Raw genomic sequence first — 25,376 nt, 5'->3', positions numbered from 1 at the left:
TACTATTTGGGAAGACAATGTGTGTGTTTTAGTCCTTTCTAATCATTTAAACAATACTCTATACCTGCCAATGTATAGTTTATTAAGTATTTACCTTTCACGTAGGTAGTTAATTATCTTGTAGTTATTTAAAAGTGCAGTGGATATGCAAAGTCCTTTAACTGTATTTTACTTTGGATTTATTAGTAAACAAAATCTCTTATTACAGTATTCAAGAAAATATTAATCTCTCGTATAATTTTCTAATCTCCATTTTTAAGAGAAGTATAAGTTCCTCATGCTAAGAAGCAGTTCAGTATAAATTAGATTTCTGTCTCTGTCAGAGACCAGACGCATGGAAAGTGTGAGCGTGACTTTAAGGTGTGTTTCAACATGAAACTCTTTACGTAATCCAAGAGAGCAAAGGGAAATTACCATTCCTATTCTGGAGAAGGCAAATTATTATTTAGTAATAAATTCCCTACCTGGAGCGTTTCCCTGAGAATTAACCCAAGGCAGTGTGACGAATAATCGGAGGCGTCTCTAACGGCCGGCCTAGTTCATGTAACCTCTGCTTTGACTTGAAATAACGAGTGACAGCCCAAATGCAAAATCACTTCAACTGTAACAAGATTATGACTGATTTCTCAACAGCTGTTCAATGGACTTCTGTAAGGCTAATGGTCTAAAATTGCTCAAAAATAAAAAAACAAAATAAAACATTTAGTTTGTACTGCCCTCCTTTTCCCTGAAAACTTTTCACTTTTTCTTAGTTACAATAATTGTTTTTCCAGTAAATAATCTGATGAGTACGGTATGCATCTTTTCATCCATCTTTAACATTTTGCCCCTAAATTGAATCCAGTGCAACTAATTGCCCTCAGAACTCACCTAATCTATAAATCTATTCACTAGAAGTTGGACTTTACAACCTTTGAAAGCCTTTTTTTTCTTTTTCATGTGGAAAATCCAGCTTGCAGCATTTCTGTTCACACAGGACGAGTCACCACATTTATTAAACTCTGAAACCTTCCCAATACAGAACGAGTGATATGCGGCACAGCCGTGTGAATTCATTACCCCACTCATTACTGCGCTCGTCTAATAGCAGCATTTCCAGGTCTCCTTTGAATCGGGGGCAGAGCAGATGTTGTGACAGGAAGTCACTAATGCAGTCCAGATGTGACGACAACACACCGCCTCCGACCCAGAAGGAAAACTGACAACACTGTGCACGGTGCCTGCAGACATGCTAGGCCAAAAAAAAAAGGAAGAAAATCTAGCAAAGGTTGCAGAAAAAAAAAATTACTTTGAAGTTATTTGATTTCTGCTCTGCCTTTTTTTTTTTTACTTTTATTCTGCAAAATGAAACTTTTTATTAAGACTACGCTTAATCATTTATTGATATGGCGTGTAGTTAAGACAAACTTTTTCTTAACATTTCTGCCTCCCAGTGTTCACATTCTGTGTTGCACAATGTGAGAAGCAGAGCGGCTTTTTTTGTTCCGATACTTTGTTTTATTTAACAGTTTTACAGACACATAAAATTGTACAAGTGAAAAGAAGCACTTTCACCTTTTAAACCAGAAATAAGATAACTGTATGTGAAACAATTTTACAGAGAACGATTCACTCCAAGAACTTACAACGCTAGAGAACGGGAATTATAAGTATAAAAAGCTGAAACGGAACCAAATCCTCTAAAGTTTTACCATGAATTATCGGTTCACATAATTTATATATTTACATCATAAACGAGCTGTTTGGGATTCCAATAATTGGGTCTACTGGTCGGCCCTCCAGAGGACTGAATCCCCTCTAAGTAACATGAGGGACCTGCCTGTATGTGGTCCATTAAAGACTTTCACTAATCTTCGTCTTCTTCGTCGTCTATTACGGCCATCTTCCTCCTCCGCTTCACAGGAGCAGAGAAATCCTCCGTGTCGGAATCTGCATCCTTATTTGTATCAACATCCATGACCTTGGAAGAATCGTTTTCTGTAAAAAAAAAAAAAAAAAAAGAAAAATTAGGTGTGTGTTACTCAAATGTTGCAGTTTGGACAAATTAAAGTAATAATATGGATTCTATTGATTGGTCTGATCAGAAGAGTAAAACGTGTCGCATCCTCTTTTCTCTAACTGAACATCTTCAGCCACTGTTTGGATTAAAACAACTACTGGTCCAGTATATTCAGAAAACTATGAGAAAATAAATAACTGTTCCTGCTAATATTACCTTTCTCTTCTTCTTCTTCTTCATCATCATCCTCATGCAATATCCTGTTTCTGCTTCTTTTGGTTGACGTCTTCTCCTGGGATCTGTAGGATCAGAACAAAATGTGTGGAAAATGAACAACATTCAAAAAACTTATTTATTGATAAATACCATCAAGGTGATTTTCTACCTCTCAGTTAGACTGTTAGCTTCACCAGCAGCAGCAGAGTCTGAAACACAAAGAAACAAAACCACTGAAGTTCAGAGGAACGACAGATGATCTTAGAGGGAAAGTGTAACGTTCTACTTCTTTGAAATTAGGAAGATTTTCCTCATTTCTATAATAAACACCTCCAGCGGGGCGCTTTTACCTCCAATACTCTGGAGGGACGTTTATTTAGCTGCAGTTTTTTTTTTTTTTTTTAATAGAGCTATTAAAGATCGCTTAATCAGAATTGCTGCTTTAAATTTGCCTTCATTTTAATCTGCCGGTTCTCCAGGGGAACAGAGTCAATTTGCATTAATTCTATTTAACTTTGTGGTTTTGTGTTGCAGCTTTTAAAGTTGATTTTCCTCCACAACATGCACAGTTAAAAGCAAGCGGCTACGCAGGTTTTCTGTCGTGTGGGAAATCAAACGGAGTCGAGGATGACTCCTCCGTCTGTACCTGCATCCTCTGCAGAGTGGCTCTTCCTGCTGCGCGCCAGCAGCAGGGCTCTCAGAGCCTGAGCTCTCTGCTCACTTGAGACCTCTTCGTCCTCCTCCTCCTCCTCCTCGGCCCGGTCCTGTGGTTCTTCTGGTGATTCTCTGGGCCCTTGTTGCTCCTCTGAGTGTTCAGGTTCGTCCTCTGCAGGGGTCAACGCTGCAGCCGCACTCAAAAGCTGAGATTTGCTGATGTTTTCTGGAATCCTCCAGAAAGTTTCCTAATTACAACAAAACACATTTTTAAAAGTTGACATAAATTTCTAAACACTTAAACAAAATTTAGGAAAAACAAAAAAACAATTTCATTTATTTAATATTTGATATTGTTTTTCAATGACTAAAACACTTAAATAATTCATTTATTTTGTGAGCAGTTGTATATTTCAGGCTTTACTTGTTCAGGTTAAGCATTGTTCATTGATTTATTTTTGGTTTTTTAAAGATTTTATAGTTGTTTAGGTATTAATCTTCCAGTCTTCCAACAACACATAGTTACCAAGTGATATTTTAAAATTTCCTGTCAACTTTAAACATTTTTTAACTCAAAAACACAGCAGACCACTGGATGAACACCCTGCAAAGGGCTCAGCAAATTTCTGGAGAAAACTCTGAATTTATTCATTTATTAATTTAAATAAAGAGACAAAAATATAAACTGATGTTGAATTAATGTATTTTTTTTTAATTAAAAAATATTTAAATAATTTATGTAGTTGTTATAACTTATTTACTTATGCATTAAATAAAGTAAAAGCAGACAAACTAGATAAATCCATCCATCAATCCATTTCGGGGAGGAACTAAATCCTATTTCCAGTCATTATTGTGCAAGAGGCAAACTCATTATTGCAAGTTAAATTTATTTACTGTATGACAACATAAGTAACTGAAAACAAAACAGAATATAAACCCCATAATTACTGGCTGAAACAGGAAGCTGAAGTTTCTAATAATGGACAATCATCCGAACCCACCTGCTCGTTTTCAGGAGGCCTGATTCCCAGTTTGCTCAGCAGCTTCAGGAAGTTCCTGTTCTCCATGGCGTCTTCATTTTCCTCTGAAAAAGGGGCAAGTGGGACCGGCTGTGACGGACCTGGGGGAAGAAAACAGGGCAGCAGCAGCAGCAGCGTTAAATAAATGAACTTTTCTCATGATTGCTGCAAGATGTAATGAGAGCAATCCGTGTGAATAACCAGTCACACTCACTGTCGTCTTTTCTGTCCTTTGCCGTCTTGTTTAAACTTCTCTGCAGCCACAACAGCGGTCCGGACAAGCCTTTGATAAGAGGAAATATGACAAATCCAGACTTCAGCTGAAGAAACAGAATTAATTTTCCATGCTACAATAATTTATTATATAACGTTTTAATCATTACTTAAAGAAGCTGTAATCTCACCTTCCTGCTGCAGAGCGTTTGCCATGGACCTGATTTCTGCTCTGCTCTCTGCTGTCAGGTTAAAGTCTTGTCTCCTTTTTCTGACAGGTTGCGGTATTTCCCTCTCATTTTCATCTTCCTCACTATCATCATCCGTTTCATCTTCGCTGTCTTCATCTGCATCTTCATCTGGACGGCCTTGAGTTAGTTCAGCCAGGAAGTCTTCCTCAGACTGCAAAGCAAATTAAGCATCTAATAATAAAATACATAACTGGGCGTAAGGCTCACACAAACAGAAATGTGCTGCCTAGAAGATACGATCGGTGAGTTTCTGGCCAGATGATTTTATTTTATTTTTTAATACCTTTAGAAAGCAGACCTACGGAAACCTACCATGCCCTTTCCGGAGCTCTTCCCGGAGCTTTTTCCGCGACTTCTCTTCTTGTGGAGCTGGCGCCTCTCGGACACCAAGCCCATACTCAGCAGCTTGTCCACGATGCGTGCTCGAGAGCGCTTGGCCGTGAGCTTCTTCATGATGTTACCCAGAACATCTGCGTCAACACAACCACTTTAAAATCATTCACCTGTCAAAGCAGAATCCCAGATGGGAGCTGCTGCAGAAAACACAGACAGGCTGTGGGAAATCAAGCAGTTTGCATGGTGATGAGAACGAAGCCTCCAAATACCGTCAGAGTCTTTGAACTCCTCAAACAGCATCTGCAGCTCCAGCTCCTGCTCCTCGGTCCACAATACGATCTGAGTGCCCTTCCTTTGAGAGAAACGATAAAGAAGCTTTCTGATTTTTTCTACACACTTTTTGGTAGAACCAAGTCAAACTGCATACTTTTGTTTCTTCAGTTCTTTAGCACTGTCCACCAGACCCATGTGCACCAGCTGGGTCACCACCTGCCGCCGTGTGCGGTTGCTGTTGCTTAGTAACTGGATGACCGTTTCCACGATGTCTGGCACTGTGCACAAAAATTAACAGTCAGGGGTTAAAGTTCAGAGGTCAGCCTGGTCTGGTCATTTTCAAGACGACAAACCGACGGAAAAAAAAAAAAATGTTTGAGATGCGAAAAAGTAAACCTTCAGAGTCAAGATGCTCCATGTAGAGCCTTCGCAGCTCCTCTTCCTCCTCTTCAGTCCAAGATGGCTTCTTTCCCTCTCTGAAATATTTAATTACAATGACAGATTACTCGTTAGATTAGGGATTAATAGTTGCATCAGATTAGGCATACACTTCATAAATGCAAGCAGAGCAGAGCACACACCCGTCCTTGGTGTAGCCTTCGGTCATCTCGCGCACAGCGCCCACGTTCTTCCAGAAGAGCAGCTCAACGTAAGCCTTGTTGTTCTGAGCTGCCACTGCGAAGAAACGCTTCAGCACAAACTTGGCAAAGGTCACCAGTTCCTGTGAAGGGAGAGGAGAAAAGATTAGACACCAGAATATGATCTACGATCGGCTTCATATCCAGGACTCAGAGATTCACTCCAGACTGACCTATGCAGGGAATCCAGTCCTTTATATTATATCACATATTTAAGTTCACCGCGGATTCATGGCTGATATTTCTGCAGTAGGAACGCTTTACCTACTGAACATGGATGAATGGATGGAAGGAAAGAAAGGAAGGAAAGACTAAAAGGCAGAAAGAGAAAAAAAGAGGAAGAAATAAAGAAAGAAACAAAGAAGGAAAGAAAAATGAAAGCAAAAGAAATGAAGGACACAATGGAAAGGTAAAAGGAAGAAAGGAAGGACATGACAGACAAAGGAAAGAAGAATGTAAGGGAGTGCATAGTGAGGAAAGAAAAAAGAAAGGAAGAAAAGAAAATGTATGCCGGAGTAAGGAGGGAAGTAAAGAATGAAAGAAAAAAAGAAAGGAAGAAAGTAAGAAATAAAGAAAGAACAAACAAAAGAAAGGGAAAAAGAGAAAAAGGGTTGCAGGAAAAGAAAAAAGTAAAGAAGGAAGCAAAAGAGAAGGAAAAAAGTAAAAAAAGAAATAATTAAAGAAAGAAACGGCCAAAGAAACAAAAAAGAAAACAAAGAACAGAAGAGAATTGCTGCACCTTGTAAGCGTCTGCGGCGGGATCACTGAGGATCTTGTTGAAAAGGTGGAAGACCGACAGCTGGAAAAGCAGAGCGTCCATCTTGAGGTCGACGGCCAGGCGGTGCAGCATGCGAGCTACGCAGTGGTTTGTGTGAGGCGTGTTCTTCGAGTAGGATTTCAAGAGGAGAAGATACGAACGCACGATGCCGGGGTTGGCAAACCTGCAACAGCAAACAGACGAGGTGAAACCTTCCAAACAAGACCTGCAAATGTCTTGTTTGGAAGGTGCCAGCTTTGTTTAAGATGCCAGCTTTGAACCAGGCAGAGTAAATCAGGAATACTTTACTCTAGTAAGGAACTATTGTACTCTTGATGTCCACAAAATAACGTTCTATTGCTTTTTTTGAAGCAGATTGAAGGCAGCCTTAAATTCGGCGCAAACCAGAAACTTTTCTTTCCTTCCCTCACCTTTTGATAAAGTCTAGGATGTTGAACTCTTTCTCAGAAAGCTGGACAGACTCCAGCTCCTCCTCTTCCAGCTCTGCTCCTTCATCGTCGTCCTCAGCAACCGTCTCAGGAGGAGGCCCTGATACACAAAAACAAAAGTTAAATTAAAAGAAGAGCGAAAACAGGGAGAAACGTGTCGTTAAAAGCTCACTCGGCAGGTTGGCCTGGAAGATCTGCTTGAGAAGATCCAGTTCTTCTTCTGGTTCAACGTCAGATGAGCCGAACACGTCGCCATCGGGCCAGACTTCCCTGAACCAGGCAGAAGTAAATACACTCAGTTACGTAAATTGATGCCTTTCTGGTTGACATGAAAGTTTAAATAATATTATGATAATTAAGTCTGTTGCAATAATCAATTAATCAAATGATAAATTAAAAATGAGCTTGATAATTTCCACTCTGATGCTTTAATAGTTTATGAAAGGCAATTTTGTTTACAGAAACTTCATAATCCATTTTATTTACGGTTTCTGTTGTGTTTTACTTTGGATATTTAAAATATCTTGTAAAGAGATTAAATTTTATTTTATTTTTTTACAAAATTAAACGTGCCATTACGCATATATTATTTCAAAAATCATCTCAAAATAAACAAATTGTAACTTCAATGCAATAACTACTGGAACAATTTATCGTCCAGCAAAATTTGTTACCGTTTAGTTTATTTAGATTATTTGAAGTCTTAAAAACTACAACTAGCTGCTTGTCTTTATGTCGCTATAAAATGAAAAAAAACCAGCTAAAGTTTGCTTCAAAGACTGAATCGTCGATCAGTTTATGGCTGGTGAAACATGGATGTGGTCCAGACCTGGCGGCCCGCAGCAGCGCCAGAGCTTCAGGTCCCAGTCGGGCCAGCAGAGCGTCCTGCACCCGAACCATGGCCTCAGTTCGCTGCTCCTCCAGAGGCGTTTCTGACGCAGCGTCAAAAGGCACGATGCTTTCAGTCAACGACGCCGACAGCTAGAGGACAAAACTTAGTTAGCACGTCGAGCGGCTCATTTTGTCAGAAAACTGGACTGACTGTAAACAGATTAGCGTTTGGCTGCTGCTCCCCCTAGAGGCCAGTCTTGGCACCAACCTGAAACTCAGTCGCCCTCAGCTCTTCCTCAACAGTCTTCCAAGTCTCCTCCAGCACCTCTGGACTCGACTCCTGAGCCGGCTGCTTCTTTTTAGCTTGAGACTTCCTCCGCCTCACCTTCTTCCTCTGAAGACATGAAGGATGAAAACATTGGCACCTCAAAGACGCGCCAAGCTACCCAGGAAACCACCAGGAGCAAAGAACAACTCGCCTGAACGATCAAGTTGTTCCGGCCTTTGCAGAAGCGCTCCAGCATTCGTAGGAAGAGGTGCGTTGACTCCACCAGGTCTTTGAGGTAGGAGAGAGGCTGCTTGGTTTCGTCGTACTTCCTCAGCAAGGTCAGGAAAATCTCTCTGTACTCCATTAGGTAGAAGATGTTGCCTTTATGAGGAGATTTCAGACATCAGTACACAGTAAAACACAAAGCACGGCTGAGAATGCTGCCAGGTTTACAAAATGTATTAATTTAGCTTTTTTTCTACAGTTTTAACCACCGTTAGGCCACTGCCACAAATTCACCTGTCTTATGTCTTTACGAAGCAAAGGTGCTCTAAATGATGCCCCACCAAAGCCGGTTGATGCATATTTCACACACAGTAAAGGCCAAATTTAAAGCAATTTGCTGCCATCTTGTGGTCAGAGTTCAGCCCAATTATGCATAATTGTGTCATCTTCCATAATAAATACTGAGCTTCACATTTGTTATTCATTGTTTAGTCCAATTAACAGTCTTCACTAATTTTACAATCTGCCTGACAGCAAAAACAAGAATAATTTATTTTTTATATAACATCCATAAACTCAGAAGGTAGAAGGTAATAACACATTATGCTGACAGATTACTTTTAAATTAGGTTTTAGATGAGAAATATTTATATTTAATTAATTTTATTATCATGTTTATTAATTTAAATACAAATAACATTGATGTATAACTTTAGCCGATGTTAATTTGATTAGTTTTAGAAAGATTTTAATAACTGTTCTCGTTTCATTTTGTTCATATTCATATGTGCAACAATGTAGATAAACCATAGAAAAATGATAGCATTTTATCTGGTCCACAATGACACATTTAACATCTTAGCTTCTTGCTATTTTTTTGTTATTATTTTGGTTTTTGGCATAGAGGAAGCTTGCTTCTAATTTTTGTAAAGTACTCTGTGTTATGCAAAGTTGTAAGAAAAGCCCGCTACATCTAAATGTAATTATAAATGATCTATTGTGATTTTAAAAACGTGTGCTCGTACACCTGCCCTATTAATCTGACTGAGCAGCATCTCACTTTTAATGACGTTAGAGCTCTGACGGATGCCTTCGTCAGCAGAGCGGTCCATTTCGTTCACGGTTAGCAGAAGTTCCTGATACGCCTTCAGAGCCAGATGCATCCTAAAAACAACAAAAGGTTTGAACGTGTAAGAAAAAAAAAAACTGATTGTTCGTCGTGAATTTGTAATATTTTTGTGATCTGTCCAGCTGGTTTTACCTGCGGGACCAGGACGTAGCCTCTTTGCGGTCCGTTAGCAACATTTCATAGTAATTGGTAATGTTGCGTTCAATGAAGTGAAACGTACGAATGGACATGGTCTCTGAGACGAGGTCGGCACGGAAACCGTTGCCACGGTTGAAGGCCATGAAGAAGCTGAGCGCCCAGAGGTAATAGGTCTCGTCGTGTTGCTGCGTTTGTTCGCGGATTAGACTTTCCTGGAAAAGACAGAGATATAAATAACAGTGTGACTCATCGAAATGTTTTATTTAAAATTAAATAAAGCGAAAGTAGATATGTATATTTCTGTTCAGGAATCACGATGTCTTCATGTTTTAATTTGTAATTTCATTGTAGCAAAAAAAAAAAAAGACAATGTTGTGCTCTTAGTAAAACAGCATTTCACTGTTTAAAAAAAAGGTTTACAATAGTTCCACACTTAAAAGCAGTATAATAATAAATCTATGATTTTAAATAAACCTAGCTTGCCTGTACATTTTTATTAACATCACTTTTCCAAACTCTGATTTTCTGATCTTTTGGGTCAATTTCAATCCAGTTTTAATGCATAAATTGTAAATTTCTAAAGTATATAAATAAATGATGAAATAAAATAAACACTCTTACAGGAGATATTCCCATAGTGGTTAAATACCAGAAAAAAACCTAAAGATGTAAGTGAGCAAAGAAATACATAAGACAGAAAGCAATACCAGCTCTCTGCTGTTCTCCAAACAAGTTAAAAGTTTCTCAGTTCACCACAGGGATCAACTGTGCCACCATCATGTGGAAGTGAAACGCGCGCCTCCTCACCGACCTTAACGAGGTACATGAGTCGGTTGTAGCAGTTCTCCAGGAAGTCCACGCAGAACTCCCGCAGGAAGAGCCGAACGTTCAGCGCCGAGCGCCGTTTGTCCCTGCAGTCCTGGGCCTGCCGGTTCCTCTTAGGGACACGCCTCACTGCTTTTCCCAGGTCGTGGGTGTAATGTTTGAACTACAAGATCGAAACCAAAGACGTGAGCTGTTGTCTTCTCATCTCACTGCAGAGGAGAGGGCTTGCATGGTCGATGACTCACATTGTTTAGATTTCGGTGATAGATCACGTCCTTCTCCCCGATCGCTTTCAGGCCTTGAACCACAAAAGATCCGCCGAAGCGAGAATGTCTGGAAGAAAACGCAACACAAAACTCAAAACTCATAAAAAAAATGAGCTACAGTAAATCTAAAGATCCTTAGAATATGGCAAAGGAAGCCAAGTGTCTGGAAAATAAAGGTTAATTGTAAAACAATATGACGGATTTTAAATAAAGTCCTGGTCTTGTGCTGTACCACCTGCATGGAAAACACATTAACTAAGACTTAAAGATATAAATTATTGATTTTACAGACAAGTAACTGATTGTGTTTCATGAATCTTGATGTTATTTCTACAAGCGCATTGCTTCCAAGTGCATGAAGATAAACCACAGTGCCTCTCAATAAATCATTACATTATCGGAAAGTGAATTAATGTCCATAAATTAATTTAAAAATGGAAACAAATTCACTAACATAGTAATATATTTCAGGCCATTCCTTTCCAGTTTTATTTCAGTCCTTGAAAGTCACAAAGCAAACACTGACAACGAAATGTTTGTTTGCTAAATGTCCTGAAAGATCTTAAATGGAGTCAGAAGTTTTAAATCCAATTTAAGATGATAATGACGCATCAAAGACTCTAATCTGATTTATACTAAACTGAAAATGAAGAGCATCAAATGTTTCACTCTCTTCATTTAGAAGATGAAGAAATAGAAAAGTTTTCAATTGAAATGCGTCTAAAAAAGCGGGGGAATGATCCGAACAACTTTCAGCCACCTGCAGCGTCGCTGCAGGATACTTTTATCGTTGCTCGTCTTTACCTGGTTCCTCTTTGCAGCGTGCGAGAGCGTCTCTCCGCCTGCTCCTTCTGCCTCAGCGCCTCCAGCTCCTCAGCGTCTCTCTGCTTCTCCTCGGCGGAGCGAGCGTGACCGGCGCTCACCAGCGCTTCGGGAGTCTGCAAAAATCACAACGCGCCATATTGAGCTCGCCTGCAGATCCATGACTGAAAAGGCGGAGAGGCTTTCAACGCCTCACCTGGTCTCTGAACATGAGGGAGATAATTTCCAGCACGTGCATGCTCCACTGCTGCTCGCTCTGAGCAGACGCCAGAAACTTGACCAGGTCGTCAAAGCCGCTCATGTGAACGGCCCACAGCACCCGGTCGTGTACGCTGGCGTCATCGTCCACCTTCTGTCAGCAGAGAGACGACCACAGGTGAGACGACGAGAGAGGAACGGTGAAGGGAAGAGTAAAGGATCAGCTGTCAGTCAAACCTTCTCTTCACAGGGATCTGCTGGCACATGAAGAACGTTTCTGACCAGCAGTAAAATCCTCTCGATCAGCAGGTTGTCCTCGTCCTGTCTTTGCTCCCAATCCTGGATGAGTGAAGGTGCAGCAGGAAAAGCAGTGGAAACCATCACAAAACGGAACTGTCTTTTTATTGAAAATACAAACATGTTTGCATTTTAAAGCCCTGCAACAGTTTTTACCTTCCTCCAACTTTTTCTACATTTTTCAAGCTACAAACTAAGGCTAAAATTATTGTGATTTTATATGACAGATCAATTCAAATTAGACCACAGTAACAATATTTAAAGAAATTAATTCCTTTACAAATAAAAATCTGAAAATGCATATTATGTGTTCTGTCCTCTCTCAGGTCCCTTTGCTAATGCTACATAAAATCCAGTACAAGCAACTGCCTTCATGAGGCTGAACTTTGATTAGGCCATTTAACACGAATATGATTTGATCTAAACCATTCCAGCTCTAACTGTATGTTTATGTTTAGAAACCAGTCTAATCCTGGATTTATCGCAGATTATTTCTCCATTAGATTAAACTTCTCCTTATCTAGTCTGTCGGTTTAAGAGGACAGTCGTGTCTTGGCAGCATTAATTCTTCCACTACAACATTATGGATCACATATCGCTTTGTGAAATGTTCAAAGCTCGGGATGATGCATGTCTGCTGTGTTTTTACGATGCCGTTTATTCACTTTTGTCAAAAATAAATTAAACAAACGTTAACTCTTCTTATTTCTGAATGTTTGCTATGGTTTTCGGATTTTTATTTATATAAAAACAGAAAATAATGTATTTTTCTTGGACTTCACAGATGTCCACTACCTTGTGTTGGTCTTTTACACAAAATCCCCACAAAACCACTGAAGTTTGTGGTTATTATGAGATAAAAATTTAGATTTTCAATTTGTATGCAAACATTTTTCTACTGACTTACCAGTTGAAGGAGGTTGTACAAAGTCTCACTTAAAATCCCAAACACCTTCTCACTGGCAAAAGCCTTGAAACAGAAACAAAGTGCAAAAATATAGTAAAGACTAAAACCTAAGAATTCAAATTACTGAGGTTTAATTGGAGGACAATGTACTCAGAGTTTATAACGCAATGTTATAAAAATACCTCTTTGTAGGCCTGCAAATGAGATGTGACTTGCATGAAGTGTTGCCTGAACACTGGATCATCTGGGATTTTACCAAAACACAGCATGGCAGGCTGGGTGAGGTTAACCATGAGCCTGAAACGAGAAAACAGGATAAAAACCATTCTAACTTCACATTTCTGTTCGATCCAATACACTGCAAACACAAATGTAGATATTACCACACCAGTAAAGCTGCGTCGAAAGTCATACCTGATGCAGGCGTCAAACAAGGTTTTGTCTTGTCTGTACTGAACGATAATTGGTAGGAGGTCATTTTGGACAATCTGGCTGTCGCCGAGCTGCTGCCGAACATCACGAGTGTCATCTTCGTGACGTAAATACCGGATCAGGTCTTTAACGCTCTCTGTACAAGAGGGGAAAAAGTTTAAGGAAAGCCGATTGAGATCAGAGAACGGCCATTTTGTTAAATGTTTGAGTAAATGAGTTACTCACCCAAACAGTCAGGCTCCTTGTGATAACTGTCTCCCTCTAGGTAACCCAGAGCACTGCATGTTGCCAAAAGCTCACAGTTCATCCTGAATGGGTTTATGCACCATCAGCCAACCTGATGAATCCAGAAGAATGATTAGGAAAAAAGAACATCATGTTGTGTGTTTTATTCAGAGATTAATTTGTGATTAATAGTCAGTCTATTTCCCCTAAACTGGATCTATAAATGCATCAGATAACAACATGCAGTTTGATGCATGATTTTGAGTTTAATAACACATTCAGGTTAGGGACTCTAGTTATTCTTTCCTTTTCTGGTGGATTTCAAAGTGCTAATATCAAAAATACAAAAGCAAGAAATATTTTTCCTCTACTTTATATGTTATAGTCCTTGGTATTAAAAAACAATCTGAAAAGTCTCTCTATTATAACTACAGAGCTGGATCAGATACATCCAGTTATTTTTTGTTGATTGGTACATAACTGCCTTTTATATTTTTATTTAAAATAAACACATACTTGGAACAATGGGAATGTTTCTGTTCTGACTTGTGTTCAGGTAATGTTTTACTGTTATTTCTAAATGTACAATACCCTTTATTATTATTATTATTATTATTATTATACGACATCCTTACCTTAGTTTAAATATGCATGGTTACATTTACCTCAAACTTCCTGCTGGTACACCTGGTTTACTGAGTTGGACAATACAGGATTTTTCTATTCTATGCGCTCCGCAAATATGACTTAAATGAAGAAAAAAAACGTCGGAGCTAATTAATAAAGACATAAACAGCAAATTATCTTACGGTATGGTTTCTATAGAGAAATAAGACAGTAACATTTCACACTTTCTACCATTGTATGGTGTAGAGAGGTTAGCTTACAGCATAACAAAAATGTCTCCTAAATAAATAAATTACTTCGACGCAGTCGAAAAAATAACATACCAAGAACTTCTTTCGGGTTTTATTCGGCTCCAGAGTTTGAATTTATAACCAGTCAGTGGATAAGTTTGAAGTTTCCTCCGGTTGTAAAGTTATTATCTACCTGCTGTTTTTCTAATCGGACACAAGTTCCGCGCCAACAGAGTGAAAACTCAGAAAGCGGAAGTGGAGCTTCGTCACTTTGTCTGTGTTTTTGTGCCCTGAGTTTAGTATTTCAGGCACCGTGGGTATTCTGTGATACATAAAAAATATAAAGTTTGATGACTGTATTTAAAATAACTTGATTAAACTAGATAATGGTCTGACTCTCCACGTCTGAAAGCGCCGCATTTTTATATGCTATAGAGTTTATATTTACTTTGATGTAATGTGTCTCCTTATCAGTTTTGCCCGAGGGAAAAATAAGCCAACCTCAAGATTATAAAAAATGAGACGATTTAGTGTTGAACACTTGTATTTCATTTTCACACAAGTAAAAAAAACGGACATATATTTAATTAATTGTGAACAGGTCAAAGTAATCTGGCATTTCTATATTTGTTTATTTTCTACAGTTTTACTTTGTACCTGACGTCATGAATCGCAGTCTGGAGCAGTGGCGGTTCTTTGATGGATGGCGCCCTGGGCAAGCAGTTCCCCCTGAATGTCCCCCTTTCCAAACCACAGATCAACTCCACCCATCAAAGCCCATTAAGGAAAAAATATTTAAATTAAGCATGTTCAAAACTGAAACTCTTGTGGTAATCTATATTTCTAAATATGTTAAAGTTATGACCCAAACTCACAAAAAATAAGAAGCAGTTAATTAACTTGTAATATTCCTTTCTCACCCTGCTCTCTAAATCCTCTTTTACTTTAACAAAAGGATACTAAAAACACATAGTAAAATAGCTGATATTTTAAAAGTGTTCAAGGACACAAACAACAAACATTTGTTCCAGTTATATTTATTTGCACATTCATATTCTTTCGTTATTCGTGCCAGAGTCACACATCATTGAAAAGCACATTCTGCAGAAGTGTAGTCGGACATACTTTCAGTGTCAGCGTTTTTTTTCTTTCCGTCTTGCGTGTTCATGAACTAATCCACATTACTGAACAATGAGAGGATAGCAAAGCTTCTAAAACAAAAGCCAACGGTTTTAAATAATCTGAGTCTGTGTTTTAAGGAGTGTTGGCCAGAGGGCAGTGTCAGCAGGTTTGTTACTATAAGGCATCCATACATTATAACTCCAGCTACAAATATCTCCTATCTAAGCCACCCGTTTCAGTCAGTACTTCACTTCACTGCTGTAAATGCACGGTTGTCCAGTTTTCCACAGGACTGAACTGTAAATCAAGGCCTCGAGTGGTACAGTAGTGAAGTGGATTTGAACAACTCATCAACTCATCCATAGCACCAAAGTGACTCTGTCCAAAGGGATTCATCCAACGCGGCACCTATGCTGAGACAGCACATTGCTAGACAATGACATACAGCCTAACTAATGGAAATGAAAACTAAATTTGCCAGAATTATTATTTTCTACTTTTTTCACTTTGTTTTGTTCCTATGATGGCACGGCATCCATCATCACAGTTTACATTTACTCGTCCTTGTCGGTTTTTCCCGAGTCGCTCTCCTTCTCCCTCCTGGATTCCTTCACCACCTGGTGAAGAAAGCACACAATCAGAAATGTGGATTTTCAGAACCCAATCGTCAGATTATGTCATAAATCCTTCTACCTCTCCATCTCGAGTCTCCACGGTCTTTATCACCACAGTTTTTTTGCCGTGAGTGTCCGGAGCTCTTTCATAGTCTGTAAAGACAGTGAGACCCAAGAGCGACATAAAGCTGCTGTCGTAATATTTCATTTTTATAAACAGCTCTGGGAAAAATGAAGAGTCCACTGCACTGAACCCCATTGAAAACCTCCTGGTTATTCCACCAAATGTTGATTTCTGAACTCTTCCTGAGTTAAAACATTAGTTTTGTTGTTTCTAAATGAATATGAACTTGTTTTCTTTGCATTATTTGAGGTCTGAAAGCACTGCATCTTTTTTGTCATTTTCTGCAAATAAATACTAAAATGTTGCCTGGAATTTCGGAGACATGTTGTCAGTAGCTCATAAAATAGAAGAACAATGTTCATTTTACTCAAACATATACCTATAAAGTATAATATCAGAGAATCTGATCATTTTAAGTGCTCTCTTAACTTTTCCCAGAGCTGTACAAACGTAAGAATTTACATTTAGATGGAGCTTCGCAGCAAAGACAAGAACTGATAATTAAAGAACAAACCATCAATCACACACAGACCTGATAAACTACAAGGAAGCTGCTTACAGTAAGAAAATGAGTTTTAAATGACTGGGTTAGGAAAAAAAGTGAAAGTTTGCCCAACATAGTTTGATTTTCTGATTTAACCCTTAAAGTAGTGGGGCAGCAAATCTTCCTTCTGAGATGAACAAGCAGCTGCTTTGAAAACAATAAAATTAAACCAATGAATACAAGGCTATGCAAACTTGAGCTTAAAAACGTTGCCATCATTTTGTAATTTCAGTTTCAAAAAATGCATATTTTTAAAATACTTTTTTTTTTCTGATACCAAAATAATTTGCATCTAAACAAGAAATTAGTCCTGATTAGATTTCAACTGCTAATCTAATCTAGCTTGAAGAGCGAAAGGCGTCTTACCTCGATCACCAAAGTGGTTGCTCATACCGATATTGAGGATAGGAACAGAAATCCTGTGAGATAAAAATGTTTTAATCATTAAAATATACAGTCTAAATATTGAATATTGTGCCCATAATTAAGATGAAAGGTTTTCAGCTCCACCTGCTCTCCTCTCCTTCCAGCAGCTTGCGGTAAGTGGCAATCTCAATGTCCAGGGCCATTTTGACGTTGAGGAGGTCCTGGTACTCCCGGAGGTGGCGCGCCATCTCCTCCTTCAGGTGGCGGATCTCGTCCTCCAGTCTGCCTACATTGTCCTGGTAGTTGCCGATCTCGACGCCAAACTGGTCCTCCATTTCACGCATCTGCCTCAGCAGAGCTTCGTTCTGGGAACAGAGGAGAGGAGCAGCGGCTTTAAGCAAAAAGGAATAATGAATTTACATGTAGAAGCCAGGATCTGCGTTTGCTCTTACCGTGTTCTTCAAGGCGTCAATTTCACAGTTTAGAGCCTGAATCTGCCTCCGGGACTCACCGGCATCCTGCTTGGCCTGCCTCAGAGCGTCAGTGTTGCGCTTTGCAGACTCAGTCAGGTCCGCAAACTGCCAGAAAAATAAAATAAATTAAGCACACAAAGCTACCCTGCTGAAACACAGAATACTACCAAGTATTTCTAGTGAAAATATCTCAGTTCACTTAAAATAAGACAAGCCTAACTTACAAGTAGCTTTTCGGCAAGATATAGGAGATTATTTTGAGTCAGTAATTCCTTAATATGGATGAAATAGTACTAGTTCCACTGACAGATTATTTCACTTGTCTGGTGATAAGTGAAATAATCTTTTTTTTTTCAATAATAAGCAATTAATGACTGAAAACAACTTCCTATAAACTTTACTTGTGTTACTTTGTCTTATTTCAAGTTTACTAAGATATAAATTAAAAATACTTGATACAGTGTAAACTAACGAGCGTTTCAGTGTATACGTGCGTTTGTGTACCCCACCTTGGACTTGTACCACTCCTCAGACTCCTGCATGTTCTTCATGGCGATGGTTTCATACTGCGCCCTGATGTCCCTCAGAGCGCCGGTCAGGTCCGGCCTGGAGCTGCTGTCCACCTCCATCTTCAGCTGATGGGTTTGGACACTCACTTGCACATCCTGAATCTCCTGCAAGGGAAGCATTCAAAACAAATGGATTCAGGTACAAATCAGTGTTGATTCCTGCGATGTCGCACACGCCCTTTTGCAAAACATCTTTTAATTCAGTACATGTTATCAGAAACAGCCACAACTAAAACAAAATTGTCATATCATATATTACTTAATTTGATGGATGGCAGATTGATTTCTACAATACAAAACACTAAGAATCCCATTTTTCAAGCTTCCTTTTAAAATGAGTAAAATGTCTATGGATGAGATATCTGGCATGACTAGATATCTCAATCTAAGATGCTCCTAATGTCAAGAAAGTATTGAAAAACACTTTTGTGAGTGCTTTTTACAAACAGAACAAAGGATTCTTAATCTCAAATTGTATTTTATAGTTTCTCTTTTTGCTGTAAAATAACTGAGTTGAGGTCTGACCAACATCTCAGACAGCTTTTAAAAACAAGAAATAAGCCTTTAAAATAAAGGAACATAATCATTTAATGTGAACCAGACAGTCAGCTCAGTCATCATCATTCACCTCTGTGAACAGAAACGTGTTCAAGTGTTAAATGTGAACGTTACCACAAGGGGTCGCTCATTCCCATTGACTAAAAATAATGTGTTTTGAATTTTTGTATAAAAATACAAAATGCTAACTTTGAATACTTTCATCTTATCTTTCCTATTGTCTAAAGTAGAAATTGTTGCCTGTTATTTTTAATTCAGTGAAAGTAGACATTATCTAGTAGAGAGAAATAAAAAATAATGAAGCTGTTCATTTATAAAACTTGCTCCTAATTCGGCCTGTAGGAGGCGCTGTGTCTTCTGAAACAGCGCCATGTTTTCCGCAGTAATTTTCCAACACAGATGCAGGAACAAAAGCACATAAAGTTATATGTCTGATGTTATATTGTTTCTTTTTTTATCAAGTTACTGCATGTTTTTATTGCGTTGTGTCAAAAATGTTCACCTCTACTTTATGTGTGACGTCACAGGTTGAAGCAAACAAACACAAGGTGAGATGTGAAAGGAATGTGGTAAGATAAGACAGCTTCAAAAACCTAATTTTCAAATTCTGAGCAATAAAAAGGGATATTACCACATGCTTTTTATGAACTAAGACAGAAAAATTCACCTGAAAGTGAAGACTAAAGTATAAGAATTGATAAGTATTTTCTACTTCAAGTTGATTGTATAATATTTTGGGTGGTAACAGTCCAGTTCTGGCAAATATTTTAAAATAGTTAATTTAGGGTTTAGTTAGAAATTAGCTTAACTCGGAGTGATTTTTATTTATTTGTACTCCGAGATTGCACATATACCATAAAAGTACTTTTGTCCAGTGGATCAGAAGAAGCGTTGCTTACTTCATCATGGAGTTTCTTCAGGAATTCAATCTCATCCATGAGAGATTCAATCTTCCTCTCCAGCTCCAGACGGGACAACGTAGCGTCGTCCACATCCTGGTTGTTTCACAAGAAGAAAAGCAAGTTAAAGTGTGAGAACGAAACTCTAGAAGCTAACAGGAGTTTCAGTCTCCTCCCATGGTTTTTCATGTCTCCCATGTGGTTTCACACACACACGTCTCATGTGCACAACCATCCAGGAATATCTGACTAATTTGCATCATATAATTTATATTAAAATTTCTGTTAAACTAAAGAGCCTTATCAGTCCTTCATATTTCTGTCAAATAATGAGTTGTCAGGATGAAGAACATTATGACTGTGTGTCTATGCATTTTCGGCATCTTTCTTTCATAGCATGGCGTCTTATTGGGCATTTTCAAACTCAATTTTCTACATAATATTGTATATATTCGAAGGATTTTGGTGTTTACATCTTTCATCATCAGTCTCATACACCTTAAAAAAGTCCTAGATATTTTACAAGAGTCTGGTTTACCATTCTGTTTTAGATTAGATAAATCTTAATCTACATTCTTGGTAGTTTTTGTTCCATTACTCTCAGCTGTAAGTATGATGGTTAATTTTTATTTTCTTCCATTGTTCTGCAGTGTGTATGTGAGTGTATGCAGCAGCATTTGTCTGTTCTTGGAGAGAAGATTTGTAAGTATTTCATGCCCTAGCTGAGGATTGTGGTTCTGTTAAACTTTTAGAAAAAAACCCACAAAAAAAATAAATAAATAAAAAATTCTGCATCCTATTGTTTTATTTTATTTGAGTATTGTTATTCTGAAGTGCTGTTGCCGTTACTTTGCCAACTCTCTGGCCCTCTGTACATCTGCAGCAAATTTAATTTTACCGTCTACGTGCTTCTTATCTGAAAACTTCTTTCCCAAATTACTGAATTTGTTTGTGTAACTCAGGAGTGAAAACAGATTATTTTAGCGGTACTATTAGATCATAGATATTTTTAAATCATTAATGTGCGTGGTGTATCAGAAGTCTCTTATTTGATGCTGAACTTTAATGTTAAGAAAGTGCTTGTATTTATTTAGTCTTTATAAAAATATTTTACTTCCATACCCATATTTTTAAAAGGCAGCTCATTCTTAAGCTACTTGCTCCCTTTTTGACTCAGTGCTTCTAGGGTGGAAAGCTGTGATGCAGATTCTCTGAATCAGTATTTGAATTTATAATTTAACACCATGTTAGATTTCTCCCTGTCATATTACTGTGATGTTAGCATGGAAGTGTTGGAGGTGAAACATGCAGCAGGAGCGTTCAGCCTGTTATCTGACACGATAAACCCTGAAAAGAATACGATAATCCTCATCGAGCGACCTCTGTGTTTACCTTGCGGAAGGCAACCAGATTACTTTCAGCGTCCGCCCTCTTCTGGGCTTCTTCATCCAACCTGCGAGCAGAGAAAAAAAAAAATCATTCAAAACATTACATAGATTCCTCCAGGGCCCTAAAATCTCATTGTAATTTCTTTCTCAAGAAAGAGAGAGTGGTGTAAAAGCTTTTTGGCTGTGTGAACCTTCCTGTCAAAGGTGGTGCCAGGACATCAGATGGCGAAAAGCTTCCTGGATCAATCTGGTAATTTACCGCCCTGCTAAAAGCATCTTGGTAGCACGCCCACTGGGACCACCAGGTGCTTTGTTGAACTAATGCGGCTTGTCTGCAGTTCACTGAGGTCAGAGCCACAAACCGAATTAGGCTGCATATACACACACTCATTGTTGTCTGGAATCCCAAAAGATTATTTCAATACAACGTTTCTGTAGCAGTGCAAAAGAAGTGCATTATATTATAAAATTATAGTGCTTTTGTCCAAAGTCCATGTTAAATTAAATGGAAGAGGAAGTGTTTCATTAAATTTCAGCCTCATCCAATTATGGTAATGGTCCTGCAGCCGGGAGCGTCTTAGGAGGTTCCTTTCAATTTCTGACTTATTAGGCGCGTGTGTGTCGAGGTGTAGAGGTGGACATAAAGTATTAGTCATCCCTCGGCTCTCATCTTTTATTCATGCTGTGCTTCATGGGGCCGTTTTTGTCCTAATGGGCTGTCTGGCACCATCCCAGCAGAAGAACACTGGAACACAACTAATGGAGTTATTGAGTCACATTGATTTTTTTTCCTGACGCTATTCTTTCTGAACTCCATTTTTAAATTATTTTTTTTTACCTTCGTCTTGTCTCCTCTCCCTTTTTCTTCTTGCCCCTGCCTGTCCCTCAGCCGGCCCCACCCTGTGACCAGTCCCTCCCTCCACCCTCAGTCACTCCACAACGCCGAGTTTTGATCTGGTAAAAATTTAGAGCTGCACACATCACCGCCACCGTAATATGAGCCAAACCTCCAAGTCAAAGGATGTGACAATTGGTTTGCGACTACATTTTAAGCATAATGCATTCAGATTCTGCAGGCTATTAATACATTTGGCTTGCTGGATGGTGTTTCACTGCCCTTGGATTGATTTTGCTGAGATGCTAAAATCCTCATAGCGAGCCTGGAAAGTCATGATGATAGAAAAGAGAGCAAAGACTGAGGACAATGTGGGTTTATTGCAACTGATTAAATCATCACAGTTGAATATTTTACCAAAAATATACAACTTGAGTCATTTAAGCAGATGCTATCCCTAGGAAAACTGAATTACATTATTATCGTTTTCTGTGGGTCTCTACTTCAGTAAAAACGTATTTTCATTGTGCATGGCTGCAGTCTGAGCTCCTCATGCGCTGCAGCGTCCTGCATCGGGTTGCTGCCAGAGCGCCACGCCCTAAAACACCAACAGCAAAGTGGAAGATGACTCTGCTCTCTCTCTATCTGTGGCGTCTGTTTGTCTCCTAAACGCTCACAGAAACCGAATGTTTGTGGCGGTGGCAGCGTAATGCTGTGGGATGCAACGGCCTGTCAGTATGCGTCACTTTCATACCAACCTCTGCTTGATCAGGGACAGGTCTTCGGCCAGGTTGTCCCTCTCCAGCTGGTACTGGTCCCTCTCCTTGCCGACCGCGTCCAGCTGGCGCCTCAGCTCCCTCAGCTCCTCCTGGAACAGCTCAGAGGCCCGGTTGGGCTGGCCTTGCTGGTACTGGCCCTTGAACTGGTTCAGCTCCTGCATCAGGGCCCCATTCTGCTGTTCCAGGTAGCGCACCTTCTCGATGAAGCTGGCGAAGCGGTCGTTGAGCTCCTGCAGCTCGGCCTTCTCGTTGCTGCGCGTGGCCAGGAACTCCTGGTTGATGGCCTCGGCCAGGGTGAAGTCCACCTTGTCGTAGGAGAGGCGGGGGGCCTGGGGAGCGGGACGGGACCGCTGTTGGTGGTAGGTGGTGGAGCGGGCGGTCACCGCGGGCGAAGCCGAGCGGCCGTAGCGGCCTCCGGACATGGGAAGACGAGAGGAAACGGGAGAGTAGGAGGACAGGGAGATGGGGTGAGGGCTTCCAAAGGTGCGCCTGTAGGAGGTGGAGGTCACCGAAGAGTGGCTCATGGTTGCGCTGGTTCTCTCTGCCGCAGAGAAAAGAGGAAGAAGTGGAGGCTCTGAGATGCTCCTGAAGCAACAGGACATCAGACTGAGGAGAGCTGAAGGTTTTTATGCCCTCACCCCTCCCTCGGCTGTCCTAACCCCACCCACATCCAGCCTTCCTCTCTCCATCCCTCATCACCATGCATGCTTTGGCCACTCCCTGCCCTCGCAGACAGGACCTGCCTCCCTCCTTCCTGCTGCTGCAAACCAGATCTTTATCATCACTTCTCCATCCTTTTCATCAGATAATTTTGCTCTAAGCCAGATTTAACTTTGTCTTTTCCCTGAATCACGTATTGATGCCCTCATTGTCACTTTTCCAGCAGATTAGCTGGTTAGTTTTGTCTTCTTTTTTTCCCCAGCATATACATATGCACTCGTTGCTTAATGCCTGGCAATAAGGAATTTGAAATCCTAACCTGTACTGACTCTCTTGGACTCTTTTATTTGATTCTTTTTTCTTCCCCGTCCATTTGTCTCCCTGCCTCTCGCCTCTGTGTCGGACTCTCCTTTTACAGTAATGGAATACTTTATTGATATTCCGGCCGTCTGGGTCGGCGCCATGACTCTGCAGTTATTTTACGCCTTTGGAAAAAGCTCCATGTCCAGTAATCCCAGTCAGGATTGGCGTTTTCAGACCATTAAGTCCATTTGCGCGCGGGGTCGGCTGTGGGTTTCTAGTTCAATGAGTTCATGTTGGGGCAGGATGCGAGGACGACACCAGAAACAGGCGGTGGCTGTTGTCATTACACGCTCAGTGACATTAAACAAACCAGTTTTAGTTATAAGCAAGGCGCCTTGCAAAAGTATTCAAACCTTTCAGCTTGTCCACATTTTATTGAGCTACAGTCAGAAACTTAAAGTGTTTTATTAGGATTTTATGAGGTGTGCCAGCAGAAAATGTCACCTTTATTTGAACCTCTCCATCTGAGACGATTCTTCTGTGCTAGATTTGATTATTTATTCTGCAAAATTAACTTAGTTCATTTAAAATGGGGTCTGCATCCGGTGGCCCTAAAGGCAAATGTGGTGTCTTAGCTCCTCCCAAGTGACTCTCTAGAGGTAAAATTAAACAAAAACGAGCAATTATGTTCATAATAGGAGTTATAGAAAAGGAGAGATTAATCAACATGAATATATGGGGCAATACTGATATTCAATATTAATGTTGCTATCATGGCAAATAACCCATATTTCTACTGATATATATATNTATTCTGCAAAATTAACTTAGTTCATTTAAAATGGGGTCTGCATCCGGTGGCCCTAAAGGCAAATGTGGTGTCTTAGCTCCTCCCAAGTGACTCTTTAGAGCTAAAATGAAACAAAAACGAGCAATTATGTTTATAATAGAAGTTATAGAAAAGGAGAGATTAATCAACATGAATATATGGGGCAATACTAATATTCAATATTAATGTTGCTATCATGGCAAATAACCCATATTTCTACTGATATATATATTTCTCTGCTCTTTGGACACTGTGAAAAACAAATTAAACATGGCCAACACCCTTTTCTCCTAAAACACATTTATTTACTTATTTATTTATTTCGAAGATGACAGAAGTATAAAATAACCCACATAAACAAGGGATGCAAAAGACGCTTACTTTTGCACAATAATCTTAACATGCTTGAAAACATGACTAAATGATCAGATAGAAATAAAGATCAACATAAGCTTAAAAAAAGGTTAACATCAGAGGTACTGATGGAGATGATAATGCTGATCTAACATGCCTCCCTACACAAAAGGGGCTTTTATCAGTGCCTTTTGTATGTTTTTATGCATTATTGCTTTTTTTTTTTTTTTTTTTACAAAATAGCAGACAGTGTATAAATCAAATTTAATTTGCACAATAATTTTTTCAAAATCTTTCATTCTACTGTTAAAATAATTGTCTAAATGTCTCTTAGTCTGCTGCTGCTACAAACAAAATTTATAACAGGTAATAAAGTGCCTGTTATATTGTAGTGTGTTATATTCTATAGTATTTTATACTATCCTATTATGTTTTATTATAATAGTAGAACAAAACCAAAATATATATTATAGATTTAAATACTTATGAAGCAAGTTTTGTGAACCTAGACAAGTTTTATTTTGAAGGAGGGAGAGCAAAACTTCCTCTTTGGATTAAAAAGGTGATTGTTAAAGCAACAGACTAAATGCTTTCAAATGTAAGCTTTGCAAAATAAGTGTCACGAAATGAAACACAGTTATGAAATAAATAAACTAAGAAATATATTAGGGCTGAAACGATTCCTCGAATGATTCGAGTACCTCGATTACTAAAATTCCTCGAGGAAAATT

At 39.3% G+C, this 25,376-nt stretch overlaps 2 protein-coding genes across 3 annotated transcripts; both read right to left on the bottom strand.

Annotated features, from left to right (window-relative positions):
• Nucleotides 1-1,474: 1,474 nt before the first annotated feature.
• Nucleotides 1,475-14,485, bottom strand: timeless (timeless circadian clock). 2 transcript variants are annotated; one of them, XM_007540732.2, is made up of 30 exons: nt 14,322-14,485; nt 13,372-13,483; nt 13,129-13,282; nt 12,897-13,011; nt 12,715-12,777; nt 11,748-11,849; nt 11,509-11,664; nt 11,295-11,428; nt 10,470-10,557; nt 10,211-10,387; nt 9,394-9,611; nt 9,193-9,296; nt 8,119-8,288; nt 7,908-8,033; nt 7,638-7,789; nt 6,981-7,078; nt 6,791-6,908; nt 6,342-6,543; nt 5,546-5,685; nt 5,361-5,440; nt 5,119-5,242; nt 4,961-5,043; nt 4,668-4,825; nt 4,296-4,506; nt 4,106-4,174; nt 3,874-3,992; nt 2,862-3,117; nt 2,385-2,424; nt 2,216-2,298; nt 1,475-1,977 (listed from the first exon to the last, which is right to left on the bottom strand). In XM_007540732.2, exons 2-30 carry the CDS (start codon nt 13,451-13,453, stop codon nt 1,847-1,849), a joined length of 3,753 nt encoding a protein of 1,250 aa, XP_007540794.1. In that variant the 5' UTR covers nt 13,454-13,483; nt 14,322-14,485; the 3' UTR covers nt 1,475-1,846. The 2 variants fall into 2 exon arrangements, with proteins under 2 accessions (XP_007540794.1, XP_016520713.1); XM_016665227.1 differs by lacking the exon at nt 1,475-1,977 and having other exon boundaries at nt 2,232-2,298; nt 2,385-2,436; nt 2,861-3,117.
• A 764-nt stretch (nt 14,486-15,249) lies between these two features.
• On the bottom strand, nt 15,250-23,107 carry prph (peripherin). Its single transcript, XM_007540730.2, has 9 exons — nt 22,479-23,107; nt 20,890-20,950; nt 19,498-19,593; nt 17,981-18,145; nt 17,451-17,576; nt 17,143-17,363; nt 16,999-17,051; nt 16,044-16,117; nt 15,250-15,967 (listed from the first exon to the last, which is right to left on the bottom strand). The coding sequence occupies exons 1-9, from the start codon at nt 23,099-23,101 to the stop codon at nt 15,905-15,907; spliced, it is 1,482 nt and encodes a 493-aa protein (XP_007540792.1). The 5' UTR covers nt 23,102-23,107; the 3' UTR covers nt 15,250-15,904.
• Nucleotides 23,108-25,376: the final 2,269 nt, after the last annotated feature.

This window comes from Poecilia formosa, unplaced genomic scaffold (genome assembly GCF_000485575.1).
Source record: "Poecilia formosa unplaced genomic scaffold, Poecilia_formosa-5.1.2 Scaffold557, whole genome shotgun sequence".
Classification (NCBI taxonomy): domain Eukaryota; kingdom Metazoa; phylum Chordata; class Actinopteri; order Cyprinodontiformes; family Poeciliidae; genus Poecilia; species Poecilia formosa.
The sequence above is the reverse complement of the archived record's forward strand: the minus strand, read 5'-3'. Positions and strand labels throughout refer to the sequence as shown.

Excerpts from the sequence above, each read along its gene's own strand:
- timeless (XM_007540732.2), bottom strand. The coding sequence starts at position 13,453 with ATGAACTGTGAGCTTTTGGCAACATGCAGTGCTCTGGGTTACCTAGAG. Across the intron at positions 9,297-9,393 it reads GCTACGTCCTGGTCCCGCAG|GATGCATCTGGCTCTGAAGG; the intron begins GTAAAACCAGCT and ends TGTTGTTTTTAG. Across the intron at positions 3,993-4,105 it reads AAAGGACAGAAAAGACGACA|GTCCGTCACAGCCGGTCCCA; the intron begins GTGAGTGTGACT and ends TTCTTCCCCCAG.
- prph (XM_007540730.2), bottom strand. The coding sequence starts at position 23,101 with ATGTCCTGTTGCTTCAGGAGCATCTCAGAGCCTCCACTTCTTCCTCTT. Across the intron at positions 20,951-22,478 it reads CTGTCCCTGATCAAGCAGAG|GTTGGATGAAGAAGCCCAGA; the intron begins GTTGGTATGAAA and ends CTCTGCTCGCAG. Across the intron at positions 17,052-17,142 it reads CTGGAAGGAGAGGAGAGCAG|GATTTCTGTTCCTATCCTCA; the intron begins GTGGAGCTGAAA and ends TTTATCTCACAG.